We start from the raw sequence: 13988 nt of genomic DNA, 5'->3' as shown, positions 1-13988 counted from the left end.
CATTTATATGACACTTAGAAGATGGAACGTGCTATATAAGGGGCAAATATTGAAACAAACCCATGGCCAACTAGGAAACAACAGTTGTCACTATGCGTCCCTTGGAACAAAACAGTGATAGTAGGGAGAGAAGTAAGATCCTCCTTCTACAAAGCAAGAGGTCTATAACACTTGAGCATCTGAAGAAGTGAGGTTCTTACCCACGAAAGCTTATGCTCCCAATACTTCTGTTAGTCTCAAAGGTGCCACAGGACCCTCTGTTGCTTTTTACAGATTCAGACTAACACGGCTACCCCTCTGAGACTTGAGCAAAAGGGGAATCACCATTAGCAGTATAGGGCAAATGACAAAAAACAAGTAATTCTGTTTCCATCCAGTAGAAGGCAATGGTGATCAATTCACACTATTCAGTACAGGATCAGTATTATTTTTATTTCCACCTGTCTGCTCTCATTGCACATCCAAAGAAACGAAGTATCTCTAAAGTGGCATATGAATGGCTAGTTTGGTGACAGGTTAGTCCCTACAAGTGAGATGACACAGAACATCTCATTAAAAGCAGAAAGGGATATTCAGGCAAGCATAACATTGCCTTGGCTGAACATGTCTAACCCGCTAAAATTTAGGTTGGAGGAAGCCTGGGACCAGTCATGCAGTCGAACAGTTTCAACAGAGACCAACAACTCCTTTATGTATATAGTGTACAGAGAAATAAGAACATACTATCCCTTCTCCAAGGAAATTCTAATCCAGGCGTCGGCAACCTTTCAGAAGTGGTGTGCCGAGGCTTCATTTATTCATTCTAATTTAAGGTTTCGCGTGCCAGTCATACATGTTAACATTTTTAGAAGGTCTCTTTCTAAAAGTCTATAATATAGAACTAAACTATTGTTGTATGTAAAGTAAATAAGGTTTTTAAAATGTTTAAGAAGCTTCACTTAAAATTACATTAAAATGCAGAGCCCCCCCTGGACCGGTGGCCAGGACCTGGGCAGTGTGAGTGTCACTGAAAATCAGCTCGCGTGCTGCCTTCGGCACCCGTGCCATAGGTTGCCTACCCCTGTAAAAGCTGGACAGATAATTTAGCAAAGAATGAAAGAATACACTAGGGAGTATTTGGGGGAGAATCTACAGGGCCTAGGAGCAGCTAACAAAAAGAAGGGACCTCCGCTGTTGCTTCATCCTATTTTGCAAGGAAAGGCCACAGTATAAGCTGTTGATATTTGTCATACTTTTCTTGTTTGTTACTAGGAGATACTTTTTAATTTTCACTTGTTTGTTTTCAAATGGTCCAGTGCCAGGTCTAAGGTAAAAGGCGCCAGATGGAGAGGAAGAGTGGAAAGCTAACTCAAAGGATTGAGGTGTGGGCACATCCATGGAGGAGTGGACGTGTGGGAGAATTGACATTCATCTGATAAATTTGTCAATCTCCATTTTCCCTAAGTTAGCATGCATTGCCTCAGACACTTCACACAGAACCACCATTCAGCTCTGTGCCCTCCCAGCTCAGTATCTACAGGACTCAAAAGACACCTTCTTCAGTTCAAATGGAGGGAAACTCCTAAGTAACTCTGCACAGGGTCAAATTTTGGTCTGTTACACTGGTGTAAATCCACAGTAGCTCCATTGGCCTCAGGAGTTACATTTAGGTCTTAAAATATATAGGGTATTCCCTGCACACTGTGCAGCAAATGTTTTTCTATTACACTGGTACAATCAAGGACTTCTACAGTTTCAATAGTATAACTCAGATCAGAATCTAGCCCTATATCTGTGTTCTGAAGGAACTGGTACACTGAACTGAATCCTATTTAGAGACAGTGGGCTTGATTCTCCTCTCACAGACACGAATGCAAATCAGGAGCATCTCCACTGAAGTCAGTGACTCAGTCAGTGAGAGGAGAATCAGGCCCAGTGAACCAGTTCCTGATCTCAATGATACTGGCATAAATCTATAGTAACTTCACTAATGGGGCAGAGGAGGAAGGAGAGAAAGGGAGTGCCTCCCTTTCTCTCAGGGATGCTCTAGGCAGTATTTGGTCCTGCCATGAGGGCAGGGGACTGGACTCGGTGACCTCTCGAGGTCCCTTCCAGTCCTAGAATCTATGAAACTCCCATTACTCAGCCGTGATCCCTTCAGATAATTAATCTGTGGTTATTGTCAAGTAAGTGAGTACGCTGAATGGCATCTTCTTACTCGGTAAGACTCTTCCTATGTGTATTCTGAGTTAAACCTGCTGATTTCACTGACAAAAATAATTTTCTACTACCTTTACTCTGTTGCCCCTAAAGGGTAATCAGAGCTCTGCATGAAGGTGCTGGATTCTACATCAGAAATGTCCAAGTTCCAATTTCTGAATCTTTTATTACTGGTGATCATACAAAACCCCAGCTTGACACTCATGTCCTAGGTGAAAGATGCAGGGCTGGCCATTAGAAAAAAGAAATATTTGTACTCGGAAACTGGGAAAAATCGATCCAGTAAACATGGAGCTACACCATGCCATTTTTAGAGTCACATTCTGAGTTATAATCACACTTCATGGAGCAGCAATGACAGGATCTGGAAACTCCCCTCCAGGCGGAGTGGCTGTGATGCAGTGTCACTAGATTGAAGATGAAGAGACAACGGGTGAGTCGAGGTGTGCGCATCACCTTTTAGGTTCTGATAAGGGTCTGAAGGACACCCAGAAAATAACAAAAATTAGTTTGATAGCTCACTCTACTGCATATTGCACTGTCTCGCCAGGTTGAGACAAGCATATTGTCTGTGCTTTGGGAACATAAGTGCCCATCCTGTCTTACTATTAAAAGGCAAAGGAAAACTTAGGATGGTTATCAGGAAAACTCTTCTAATACTGAGGTGAGAGGAATCTATTAGGATGGTCTGGTTGCAAAAGGGCTGTGGGGTGCTTTGTCACTGGGGCAATTAAAACTAGAATGGACAGAACACTTGAGAATATACTGTAGAGGGACATCCTAGACGAACCCCAGAGAGATGGACTAGGTAGGACCTAGCAGATTTCTCTCTCGCTAAGCTCTAGGACTATAATATACATGTCTGGCATGCAATCTCCCCACAAACCTCACCATGGTTTAACTCCTTACCAACTGAATTAAGTTAAACTTTGCATCCAACATTGCCAATACTGCAGTGATTCTGCTCATAATGGCCAGTTTTTACAGCTACCTAAATCAAAGATGAGCTTAGAAATATGTAAATATACTGTTGGACTGGTGTGTCTGGGAGAGAGCCTGTGGGTGTGGAGGGTTCAATCTGTCTGTGTGAGACCACTGTTCTCTAATGGATGGAACCAGAACTGCTCAACTGTGCATTATAGATCCAATACTTCTCGTAGCTAAAGATGATTCTCCTTTATTTAAAGTGGCAGAGGCCTTTGGAGCAGGAGGATCTGAGTTCTCTCTCACTGTGAAATTTCTGAGTGGCCAAGATCTGCGACATATTAACAAACCTGGTGGCCAGCGATTTGCAACAATATGTAACTGGGCTATCTGTGCCATATCTACTGGACGACCAGAATAAGCTACAAATCTCACACCAAATTCTCGAAAAATTGTCTTTGAACAAAAATGTGATGTGGACACATTATTAATTTCTAGGAAAAACATTATATTTCTGTTATCTCTCCAGAGATTTTGTATTAACAGAAAATGCAAGACTAAACCGTACTAATTTCAACATAGCCCAAGTCCCACATGCACAATCTACGAAAAGCGTCACTACTGACCAGACTCCAGTTATAGGTTCTGTAATCAAATACAAAGGAAGTGCTCCTCAGAAAAGAATGAACACCACATGAATCTTTGACTAGACAGGAGACTAGGCAGTAAATATATAATTTTACCAGCCAAGAGGCACAACTCAGCTTTGCTATGAATAATGGCTGAAATGCTGAAACATTGTTTTACCATTTGCAAAAGCGATTTGGGATCATTGTTATTTCGCCCAATATTCCATCTCTTTCCATAAGAAAGTACCTTGATTGCTAACTCTTTTCTTTTTAGAATAGCTAACTTCCATTGCAGTCTCACAAAGGAAGGCCCTTGCTTTCTGCTGGTCTCTACACAAGGACTTGCTAGCCTCTGGATTTGATAAAATAATAAATACAACAAAATAACCTGTTGCAATGGAGAGGCAGCAGTCACCCACTTCCCAAAGCTCTCACCCTCCACATGGGGAAAGGGGAGCGGGTCAAGTGCCAGAATTTTTATTCCCAGGGCCATTCTACAGGTGACCCTCATGTCACTAGGAGTAGCTGGCACTGTGGTAGTAACAACATTATCTTTTTCTCTCCCAGCAGTTTAACCCCCTCCAGACTCAGCTGCAGATACACTCTGCTGCCTCCTTCTGTATTGAGACAAGAACATTTGCCAGATCCTCTGTATACAAATACACAAAACAAGGCTCCCCTAGCCTCTGACTTCCTGCTTTTCACAATCAACCTGTGCAAATAAGACTGGTATTTCTGGGCAGCAGTTCACCGTGCTCTGCCACTACCATAAATAACAGTGTGCGAGGATGAAGCTTTCCCGGGAGTTGACCACCTTAGGGTTGTCCCCTTGTATCTTTTCAGGGACTAATCTTTGAAAGCAAACAGACCTCACTTTACTTCCAGTTTTGCTATAACTGCCCTGTTTACTCATTATGTGTGCTATTGAGTTCAAGCAATTACTATGAGACACTGCTTAATATTATCAATACAACAAGGGGAGGAGTTTGCCCCCTAACCGCTGCACACCAGTTGTGACAGAGATTTCACTCTTTTCACACTGGACCATGCACGTACAATAACTATTGAGTTTTCCTGACACAAATGATTGTTGTGAATTTTGAGAGGAGTGCGAGAGTCCTAGAGCAAAGAAGTGCATTTGGCAGACATGTGAAACAGCATGTTATTGTTTAGGAGTGGGACAATTTATAGAGCGCTTTCCCAAACGACCTGGGCCAGAGACCTGGCATTACTACAGCTAACCCAACAAGAAAAAGCAATATATTTAAAGCCTTGACTGGCAACTGCAAGTCTGAGTACACATATACAACTATTAACAGATGTGAACAGCTGGTGATAAAGTGTAATGAAAGAGACCAACCGATTCAATTCATACTCTTGGCAGATGCATTAAATACTCTTGTGCATGGGACATGTAACAGAACAGCAACCAAGGAAAGACAGGTGAATGTGTGTGAAAACATCTTTGAAAACATTTCCACACACAAACACAGAATTACTTTGTGCAACTAGGACAAGAAACAAACACATGTAAAGTCTGCTAAACAGCCTATAAATATAGCTTATATCTTTCTCAGTCAGAGAAAGAAACCAAGGTATTTTTAAATCTGGGATCTAGGTACACAACTGGATCCAATGCTCTTTCTAGTATGAAAGAAAAGCTTTACAATGTCCTAAAACTTTATTTCCATCTCTGTGTGTGTGTGTGTGTGTGTGTGTGTGTGTGTGTGTGTGTGTGTGTGTGTCTTTACCTAAAGTGTTCACATAATTTCTCTGAAAGAATCAAAGTGCCAATGGTTTATTTAGCCTTCCTCCACTTCATAAAGCTAAGATCAACCAATCAAGAATAGAAAAAATATCATGCGATTTACAGGAGCTAGCATATGACACAAATAGCAAATACTCTGAATATTCATAAACAAGAAGTTCTATCAGCTAAAATGTTTGTACAAAGGAGTCTAAACAATTAGAATAAAAAAACAAATTTGTAAAAATCACATTATGTTCATGAATAACATGTGAGCAAATGCAATGGCTAAACTAGTCAGATAAATAAGGCACAGCTAGTCATTTGACAAGTTCTAGTGCAAAGTTTCATAAATAAATACACCCCCTATGCTCCATTTTTCACTGTTCTCCTTTCTGCATTGTTTATCTGAGCTCAATTCCTGGATGTGGATAAAACAAATTACATGAAGTTTCTCTCAGCCAGAACTTCTAATTATTCCCTCAGCAAATACTGCTTTTAGTTAGCAACAAACTGGAACCAAGAGGAAAAGAAACAATTGCCTCTTGGGACAAGGAGGAAACAGAACATTTGCCAACGGACAGGACAAAAATAAAACACTTCTTTAGTAAGTGTCCTGAAGTCTTCAAAATCTTCACCCCTTCCTACAAACCACCACCGTCACCTCAGTAAGGAGAAAGTGGCGATAGGAATGGCTATGTTATAGTCAATGAGCTGCTTCGTAATTATGTATTATTTGTTACAACTACACAGGCAGTTTAGGGTCCCATTGTGTTATGTCTGTACAGGCACATCCTGCTCCAAAAGAACTAACATAGATTAACCCACCCACTCCTGTCTCCGAGTGAAGCTGGATCGCACACTAACCCTCCATGACCATCTGAAGAAGGTGGCCGCCAAGATGAAAACAAGGACCAACCTGATCCAGAAACTGGCAAGCACAAGCTGGGGACATCAGGGATATGGAGATCAGCGACGGTCCTTATATACTCCGTAGACTGGTATGGACCAGAAGTAGCCACACTCGACTTGTTGATGTCCAACTGAACATTGCAAGGCAGTGAATCACTGGAACCCTCAAGTCAACTCCAACACCTTGGCTGCCGCTTCTGTCGCCCATTGCTCCCCCATCCATTTGCCGCGATGCCACAACCCTTCGGGATCATGGAACATGAACCTCTCCCAATCTAACGGAACCTTAACAACATCCCTCACCACCACCTGAAGTCACGTAAGCCTTTTTGGACCCATGCATTTAACCTTCGCCCGTGCAACTTCACCTCTGATGAAGCTTGGGAAGCGGAATTGATTTCACAAGAAGTCACAAATACACACCTTGAGAAAGACCCGATGCAGTAGATCCCTGGCTTTGATCTCCCGCGAAGCTCATGGGCAACCCTAAACTGCATCAGTACAAATCATGGCAGATGTGCATACTTGCCGCACAAATGGAAAATTAAAGACTCTCCAGTGTGCATCTGTGGTCACCCTGAACAGATCATGGAACATATAACTACTCAATGCCCAATTCACAAATATGAAGGATACAGTGATACACTCCGCTACTCCTGACACAATTATCTGTTTTAACCATCTGACTGTAAAATTATAGTTGTTGCTCTACATCAGCCATAGGAAGAAGACGACCAACCTACTGCAAGCACCACAGCAATGATGAGAAAATGAGCTGTATTCTATTCTAGCTCATGCATCATCAACAGAGTTGTTAAATACAGTCCATTTGAAGTTATTTTAATTTCTGGAAACTCATGTGTGGTCCACACAAAGTGTAACCTAACTTCTGTGGCAAGAGCCCTGCATTCTGCAGCACTTCAGCACAACAGACTGGAGATTTTGCAGCATCTTGAGAGAAATTAAAACACAGAGGTCTTCACTGGATTAAAGATGGAAATGAAAAACACCCTCACTACATTCCCCAGTGTTTTTCAAATTGATATTGCATTCAATTTATTTTATGTTGCCTCTAATATTTGTAAGTGTCAATGTGAGATACAAATCTGGATTGAAAAGGCTTAACTGTATTCAAGCAGTTGTTGGGTTGAAGATGGAGATTTTTTTACTTTTTGGTCTTTGGCCCTTGAGGATGGATGTGAGGCATTTGGAGCTTGTCAAATAAGCATTATAGCTGGATGTTACAATGATCCACAGTGAAAAAGTTAACTATTCTGATGCTGACATTTGTATTATTAGTTTTCAAAGTTAACACCCTATTGCAGTGAATGGGCGGGGCCAGTTTTCACCTCTCAGAGCTATTGTTTAGGATCTCTGCTTAGTTAATGTTGGAAGGTTTTCTTTGCAATCATAAGACCTAGAAACTTATTTTTTAAATGAAAGCTGATATTCTGGAGCATAAGTCAGTGGCAAAGGGTGAATTCTGTGACAGTTTCTACGGACTTGGAATTGCAAAGTACACAAGGCCCTGATTACTAGTGATGATACATGAGCCAGAAAAAACAAAGGTTGACTTTTACATCCCATGAACCCAAGCTGATTGTGCTGCTCTGGGAGTTAGAAAAACAGTCTTTTTGCTAAATTTGAGCTAGAATAATTGAGACACAAACAAGGAACCCCACAACGCACAGTACCATCTTTAAAGCCACTTTTCAAAATTAGAAGCATGTTTTAACCCTATGGCCTAATCTGCAATAAGGAAAAAAGATTTGGGTCAGCTAACTCAAACTAACTCAAGATCAAATCCTTGTGAAGAAGACAAAGCAATTTGTAGTTTTCACACAAGTTAGCTGGTCAAGTTAAAGATTAGTCTCCCCTATAGTCTTTATTTCAACCTGCTAACGTGAAAAATACAAACTAGCTAAGATTTTGCCTCGAGTTAGCTAACACAAATTAGGAACACACCTTTTGTCCTAGTGAAGACACTGCCTAGAGGTCCCAGTAACAGTTTAAATTCAACATGGCAAAACCAGTATTTCTCATTCTCATATTCCTGTGCATTGAATTGTTATAGCAAGCTGTCTCTTACACGGCCTCCTACCAGTGAACCTCACCCTTGCCCTGGAGGGATCACCTCTAACGGCAAAAAGGCAAAAGCAGAATCTCCATAGCCCATTCAGTTCTTGGCCTCTCTAAAACTGTAGAAGAGGAAGACAATGATTTTGACTGGGGTTGTGTGTGTAATCTGAACACTTCTTTCCTTTCTCTTTGATTCTCACTCATCAGCTCAACAGTGACAATGGGGCCAAATTAAGTCTTTCCACCATTTTCTATCTTGTACCGGCTTCACGGCGTCCTTTATTTCTCAGTCTTCCTCTATTCCTAGTTCTTTGCACTCTGGAATGTATCGCCATGTATGGTATCCTTTCTGGGTCCATTCTTGACACGTGTCCAAACCACTGCAGTCGTCTTTCTTGAATCGCCTGTAACAGTGTTATTTCTTGCTCTGTTTTCTTATCTCTTCATTTTTATTTCCTGCAGTCTTGAAACTTTCAGTATAGCCCTAAGTCAGCTTATTTCTGCAGTCAAAATCTTTCGTTCATCGGCTTTCCTCATACTCCTGTGACGTTGTGCAGTCTATATGGTTTTATAAAAACTTGATAATAAGTCAATATAATCTAACTGAGATAGTTTTAGAGAAAATACGGTAATAAGTGAATGTAAGTAACTGGGGTATGCCTCATGCAAAAGGTCTCTTGTAAGGTATCATTACAAAGCTTATAATCTACTGAGTATGATCATCTGATTTGTATAAATGTACCACTCTTGTATCTAAAACTAGAAATATAAAATGTAACTCTGAGGGCCTATTGTAATTGTGTAAAGTGTGGACCATTAATGATGGTTTGGAATCTTGATGACTCCCATTGTCTGCAGATGGCTGTATTTACCTGTGAGTCTTCCTGTATATGTGTGTGCTGGCAAGTGAGTAATGAAGTCTTGCAGTGACATGTGATCATGTCACCTGAACTGGAATCCATCTTTAACCTGGTGCTTTTCCAGTGAGGGGGGGTGGAAACCCAGAGAGACAAAGAGTTCCCGCCTTATGCAAAAGATATATAAAGGGGGGAAGAGAAGCGAGAGGGGGAGAAGCCATCATGAAGAATCCCCTAGCTACCACCTGAGCTGCAACAAGAGCTGTACCAGGGGAAAGAATTGTGCCCAGGCCTGGAAGGTGTCCAGTCTGAGAAAATCCAACCCGTCACAACTCCAACATTCCAACCCATGCAGCAGTATCAGCATGACAGTTGTCTCCTATACATATGATATTGACCTCACAGCTTTGACCAAGGAAGATTTACAGATAATAACTGACCAGGTAGACTGGGAATCAGAAAATCTGGTTTGAAGATCAGCACAGAGAAGACAAAACTTATGACAGTTGGAAGATAAAAGAAAGAGATAAAGGTCAAACTTGGAGACAAAGAACTAGAACAAATGGAAAAAATGGTGTACCTCGGAGGACTAGTACTGAAGAATGAGAATTGTGAAGATGATAAGAAGAATCAGACTAGCTGCTACAGCCTTTGGAAAACTCTGAAAGATCTGGAAGGCTAAAGACATTTCAATAAAAACAACACACAAAATCATTTCATATAGTCTTTAGAACAGCAATCAGAGAATAAGAATGGTCCAGCTATATTGGCCTTTGGGAGACCCTGGTTCAAATTCCTTCTCTGCTATATTCTTCCTGAGTGACGTTGGGCAACTCCGTCTCTCTGTACCTTGGTTCCCCATCTGTAAAATGGGGATAACAGCATTTTTCCTACCTCCCAGGGATGTTATAAGGCTATATGTGTTAAAGATTCTGAGGTCCTCAGATATGGTGGAAGCCATATAATCACTTTAGATAGATGGCAACAAATTTGGTCCCGCACTTATACAGTTTCTGTGGGCAGAGTGTAAAATTTACTATAAAATGATGTAAAATAAACTGTAAAAAAGAGTACAGATTTCAATGGCATCAAAACTATTGCTGAGGACCAGATCCTGAGAGGTGCGGAGCATCTCAGCTTCCAACTTCTGTGGGAGTTGAGAGCACTCAGCACCCTGTGGCATCCGGCCCCAAGGGTGCATCTAGAAATGCTCACTCAGATTTTCACAGACTGTTGTTATTTTGTTCCAACATTCCCAACAGCTTCAAAATACCCCCAACCCCTTGTGCAATGAGCAGTGTTGCATGTTTCCTAGTTGCGTGGTGGTTTATGTTTCTTTCTGCCTACAACCGTTTCTGGATTGGCATTGCAGACCTAAGTGGAAGACTAAACAATGCTGGAGCCCATAGCAGGAGAATTTTCAGAGTCTTATGCCTTGTTTCACTTGGGCAACCTTCCTGCCTCTCATCAGAGATAAAATAACTTGCCAACCCCCTAATTTAAAGAATAACATACGAGTTTCCCATTCCAATCCCCAATCAGCAAAAGGAGACTTTTCAAACTGGAAGCGTGAAAACTGGGCGAATTCCTTGAAATGCATAAAAAGGAAGGATCAGCACCTGCCTTTTTGCAAGAGAAAACCGCTCCTACAACATAGCATATTTCAAACTATTTGACACCAGCGTCTGAAAGTGAATTTGATTCTTCCCCTGCTCCTCAAACGTGAGAGCTGAACAGAATGAATTTCATGGTTCTCCGTTCCTGTTTGAAATGGAAAAACAAACCTCTCCCATCCTTATTTTGGGTGCATGCTGCAGCTAGAAGGTACAATATGAATTTCAACAAAAGAACATCAGGGGAAGCTGACAGTATTTTCTGCTATTAGGAACTTTCCTCCCCCTCCCCCCAATGGTTGCAACAACCTGTTAAAACTTACATAGCTCGAAATGACTGAATCCTTCGCTCTTTGGTGCGAGAAGATGTCCAACCCCTTTTGCAAAGACATGTTCAGCTCTGAGTATTAAAACACCATGCTTTATACTGCTCTGGTTAAAGATTTGCCATTATTTTCATTATTCATCCCTATGGGCATTACAGAGTAACACATACAGAGCACTAAAGTGTTTTAAAATTTGTTATTGTGTGTGTTATATATATATATAAAAATAATTACACAAACTGCAAGAAAACAAGAAACTTAAAACCAGACAAAAAACCGCACTGAAGTAACAAAAGTTCTGAGATAAATCCACAAATGCAAGAAAACAGCATTCAGTAAGGAAATCCAGGCTGACACTTAAATTTGTACTGAAGTTATTGTGCTTCCCCCCACCCCCTTCTAACAGCACAAGTAAAAACTGGAAAGGCAACTCAAGATGACAAACCTAAATGTCCACGATTTTCTGGAGAGTGTAAAATCAGACCCTTAACATTTGTTTTCTGTAAGCTGAGCAAAATTTCACATCAAGTTGTTCTCAGGAGTTTTGGCTCTCTAAAGATCTTTACATACTTTATGCTACCTAGAAGCTCCAAACAAGATCAGGCAGCACTGTGATGTGGGCAATGTAGACACGCTTTATCCCAGGGGAGAGCTCTCCCAGCGATAAAAAATAACCACCCTGAACAAGGGGTGATAGCTTTATTCTGGCGATTAAGCGCTGTCTATACTGGTGCTTTTTAGTGCTAAAACTTTTTTAATCAGGGGAGTGTTTTTTCACACTCCTGAACAATTAAAGTTTTAGCGCTGAAAGTGGTAGTGTAGACACAGCCATTATGTTAGCAATGTACCCTTAGGGTACGTCTACACAGCAAAGAAAAACCCGCTGCTAGCCCATGTCAGCCAACCCGGGGCTGTTTCATTGCTCCCCTCAGCTGCCTCTCCCTCTGGCTCCCCTCAACCACCCCCCCCGGGCTCCCCTCACTCAGGCTTCCCCTCAGCCACCACCCCCTGGGCTCCCACTCAGCCCAGCTCCCTTCACTCCACTGAGATGTCCTTCACCTGCCCCCTCCCCAGGATCCCCCTGCCTCAGCTCCCTTCTCCCCACTGGAGTCCCACTCACTTGCACCCCTGGCTCTCCCACAGTCCAGCTCCCCTCGCTCACCCCCCAGCTCCCCCTCACCTTAACACCCACTCCCCCAGCTCTCCTCACCCACCCCCCAGGTTGCCCCTCAGCCTGTCTCCCCTCCCCCACTGGGGTCCTCCTCACCCCACTGGGGTGCCCCTGCCCACTCACACTCACCTCACTTGCCCCTCCAGATTCCCCCTCACCTCAACTCCCCTCACCCCACCCCGGTCCCCATCACCCACCCACTCCTCCCGCAGCCCAGCTCCCCTCACCAGCCCCCCATATCTTTCTCAGCCCAGCTCCCGTCCCCCCTGCTGTCCCACCCCCTCCCACTCCCCTCACCTGCTGACCTCTCCCCCGCTATCCCGATCTCCCCCGGCTCCCCTCACCTGCGGACCCCCCCCGCTGTCCCGCCCGCCCGCCCCCGGGCTCCCCTCACCTGCGGACCCCCCCCCGCTGTCCCGCCCGCCCGCCCCCGGGCTCCCCTCACCTGCGGACCCCCCCGCTGTCCCGCTCCCCCCCCGGCTCCCCTCACCTGCGGACCCCCCCGCTGTCCCGCCCCCCCGGGCTCCCCTCACCTGCGCCCGGCTCGGCGCTGGCCCCGTACTCCGCGGCGTCCCGTCTCCGGGCGCAGGTGCCCTGGCCCTGCACTAGCGCCTGCAGCGGCAGCTCGGCGCCGGGGTGCGGGTAGCAGCGGAGCCCGGCGGCGCAGCGCGGCGTGTACACCCCGCACGACTGGTTCTCCAGGCGGGCGCACACCGGGCAGCAGCCGCAGCCGGGCTCCCGCACCAGCTCGGGGCAGGCGGCGGCCGGGGCGCAGGCGGCCAGGCGCTCGGCGCTGCAGGGCGGGCAGCGGAACAGCACCTCGGGCAGCGCCGGCCGGGGCAGCGCCGCCGCCAGCAGCAGCAGCCGGAGCCAGGCGGCCGGAGCCGGGCGGCAGCGACCAACCCGCGGCAGCATCGTCGCGGGAGTGCGGGGCGGCGGGGCGGGCGGGCAGGTGGAAGCCTCCTCCCGGCCCCCCGGGGAGCCGGCGGCCGCCGGGTCCTAGAGCCGCCCCTTCCGCCCACCCCCGGCCGGGGCCGGCCCCCGCCCCCGCCTCCGCCTCCGCCTCAGCGCGGGGAGCGGGCTGCCCCCCTCCAGCCCAGTGCCGGGGGTAGGGGGCTCGGGGACTGCCCCCTCCAGCCCAGTGCGGGGGGGGATCGGGGGCTGCCCCCCTCCAGCCCAGTGCGGGGGGGGATCGGGGGCTGCCCCCCTCCAGCCCAGTGCGGGGGGGGGATCGGGGGCTGCCCCCCTCCAGCCCAGTGCGGGGGGGGATCGGGGACTGCCCCCCTCCAGCCCAGTGCGGGGGGGGATCGGGGGGATCGGGGACTGCCCCCTCCAGCCCAGTGCGGGGGGCGATCGGGGGCTGCCCCCCTCCAGCCCAGTGCGGGGGGGGATCGGGGCTGCCCCCCTCCAGCCCAGTGCCGGGGGTAGGGGGCTCGGGGACTTCCTTCCCCCTCAGCCCAGTGCCGGGGGGTCGGGGGCTGCCCCCCTCCAGCCCAGAGCCGGGGTGGGAGCGCGGGCTCGGGAACTGCCC

General features: G+C 45.8%; 1 protein-coding gene across 1 annotated transcript in view; it reads right to left on the bottom strand.

Moving 5' to 3' along the window:
• IGFBP2 (insulin like growth factor binding protein 2) overlaps positions 1–13385 on the bottom strand; it is a 108024-nt gene extending 94639 nt beyond the window's left edge. Inside the window, exon 1 of the mRNA XM_054044362.1 lies at positions 12991–13385. Within this exon, the coding sequence (XP_053900337.1) occupies positions 12991–13372 (382 nt within the window). The 5' untranslated portion in view covers positions 13373–13385. The remainder of the gene's footprint in view (positions 1–12990) is intronic.
• Positions 13386–13988: the final 603 nt, after the last annotated feature.

The sequence above is a fragment of the Malaclemys terrapin genome, chromosome 11 (assembly GCF_027887155.1).
Source record: "Malaclemys terrapin pileata isolate rMalTer1 chromosome 11, rMalTer1.hap1, whole genome shotgun sequence".
Classification (NCBI taxonomy): Eukaryota; Metazoa; Chordata; order Testudines; family Emydidae; genus Malaclemys; species Malaclemys terrapin.
The sequence above is the reverse complement of the archived record's forward strand: the minus strand, read 5'-3'. Positions and strand labels throughout refer to the sequence as shown.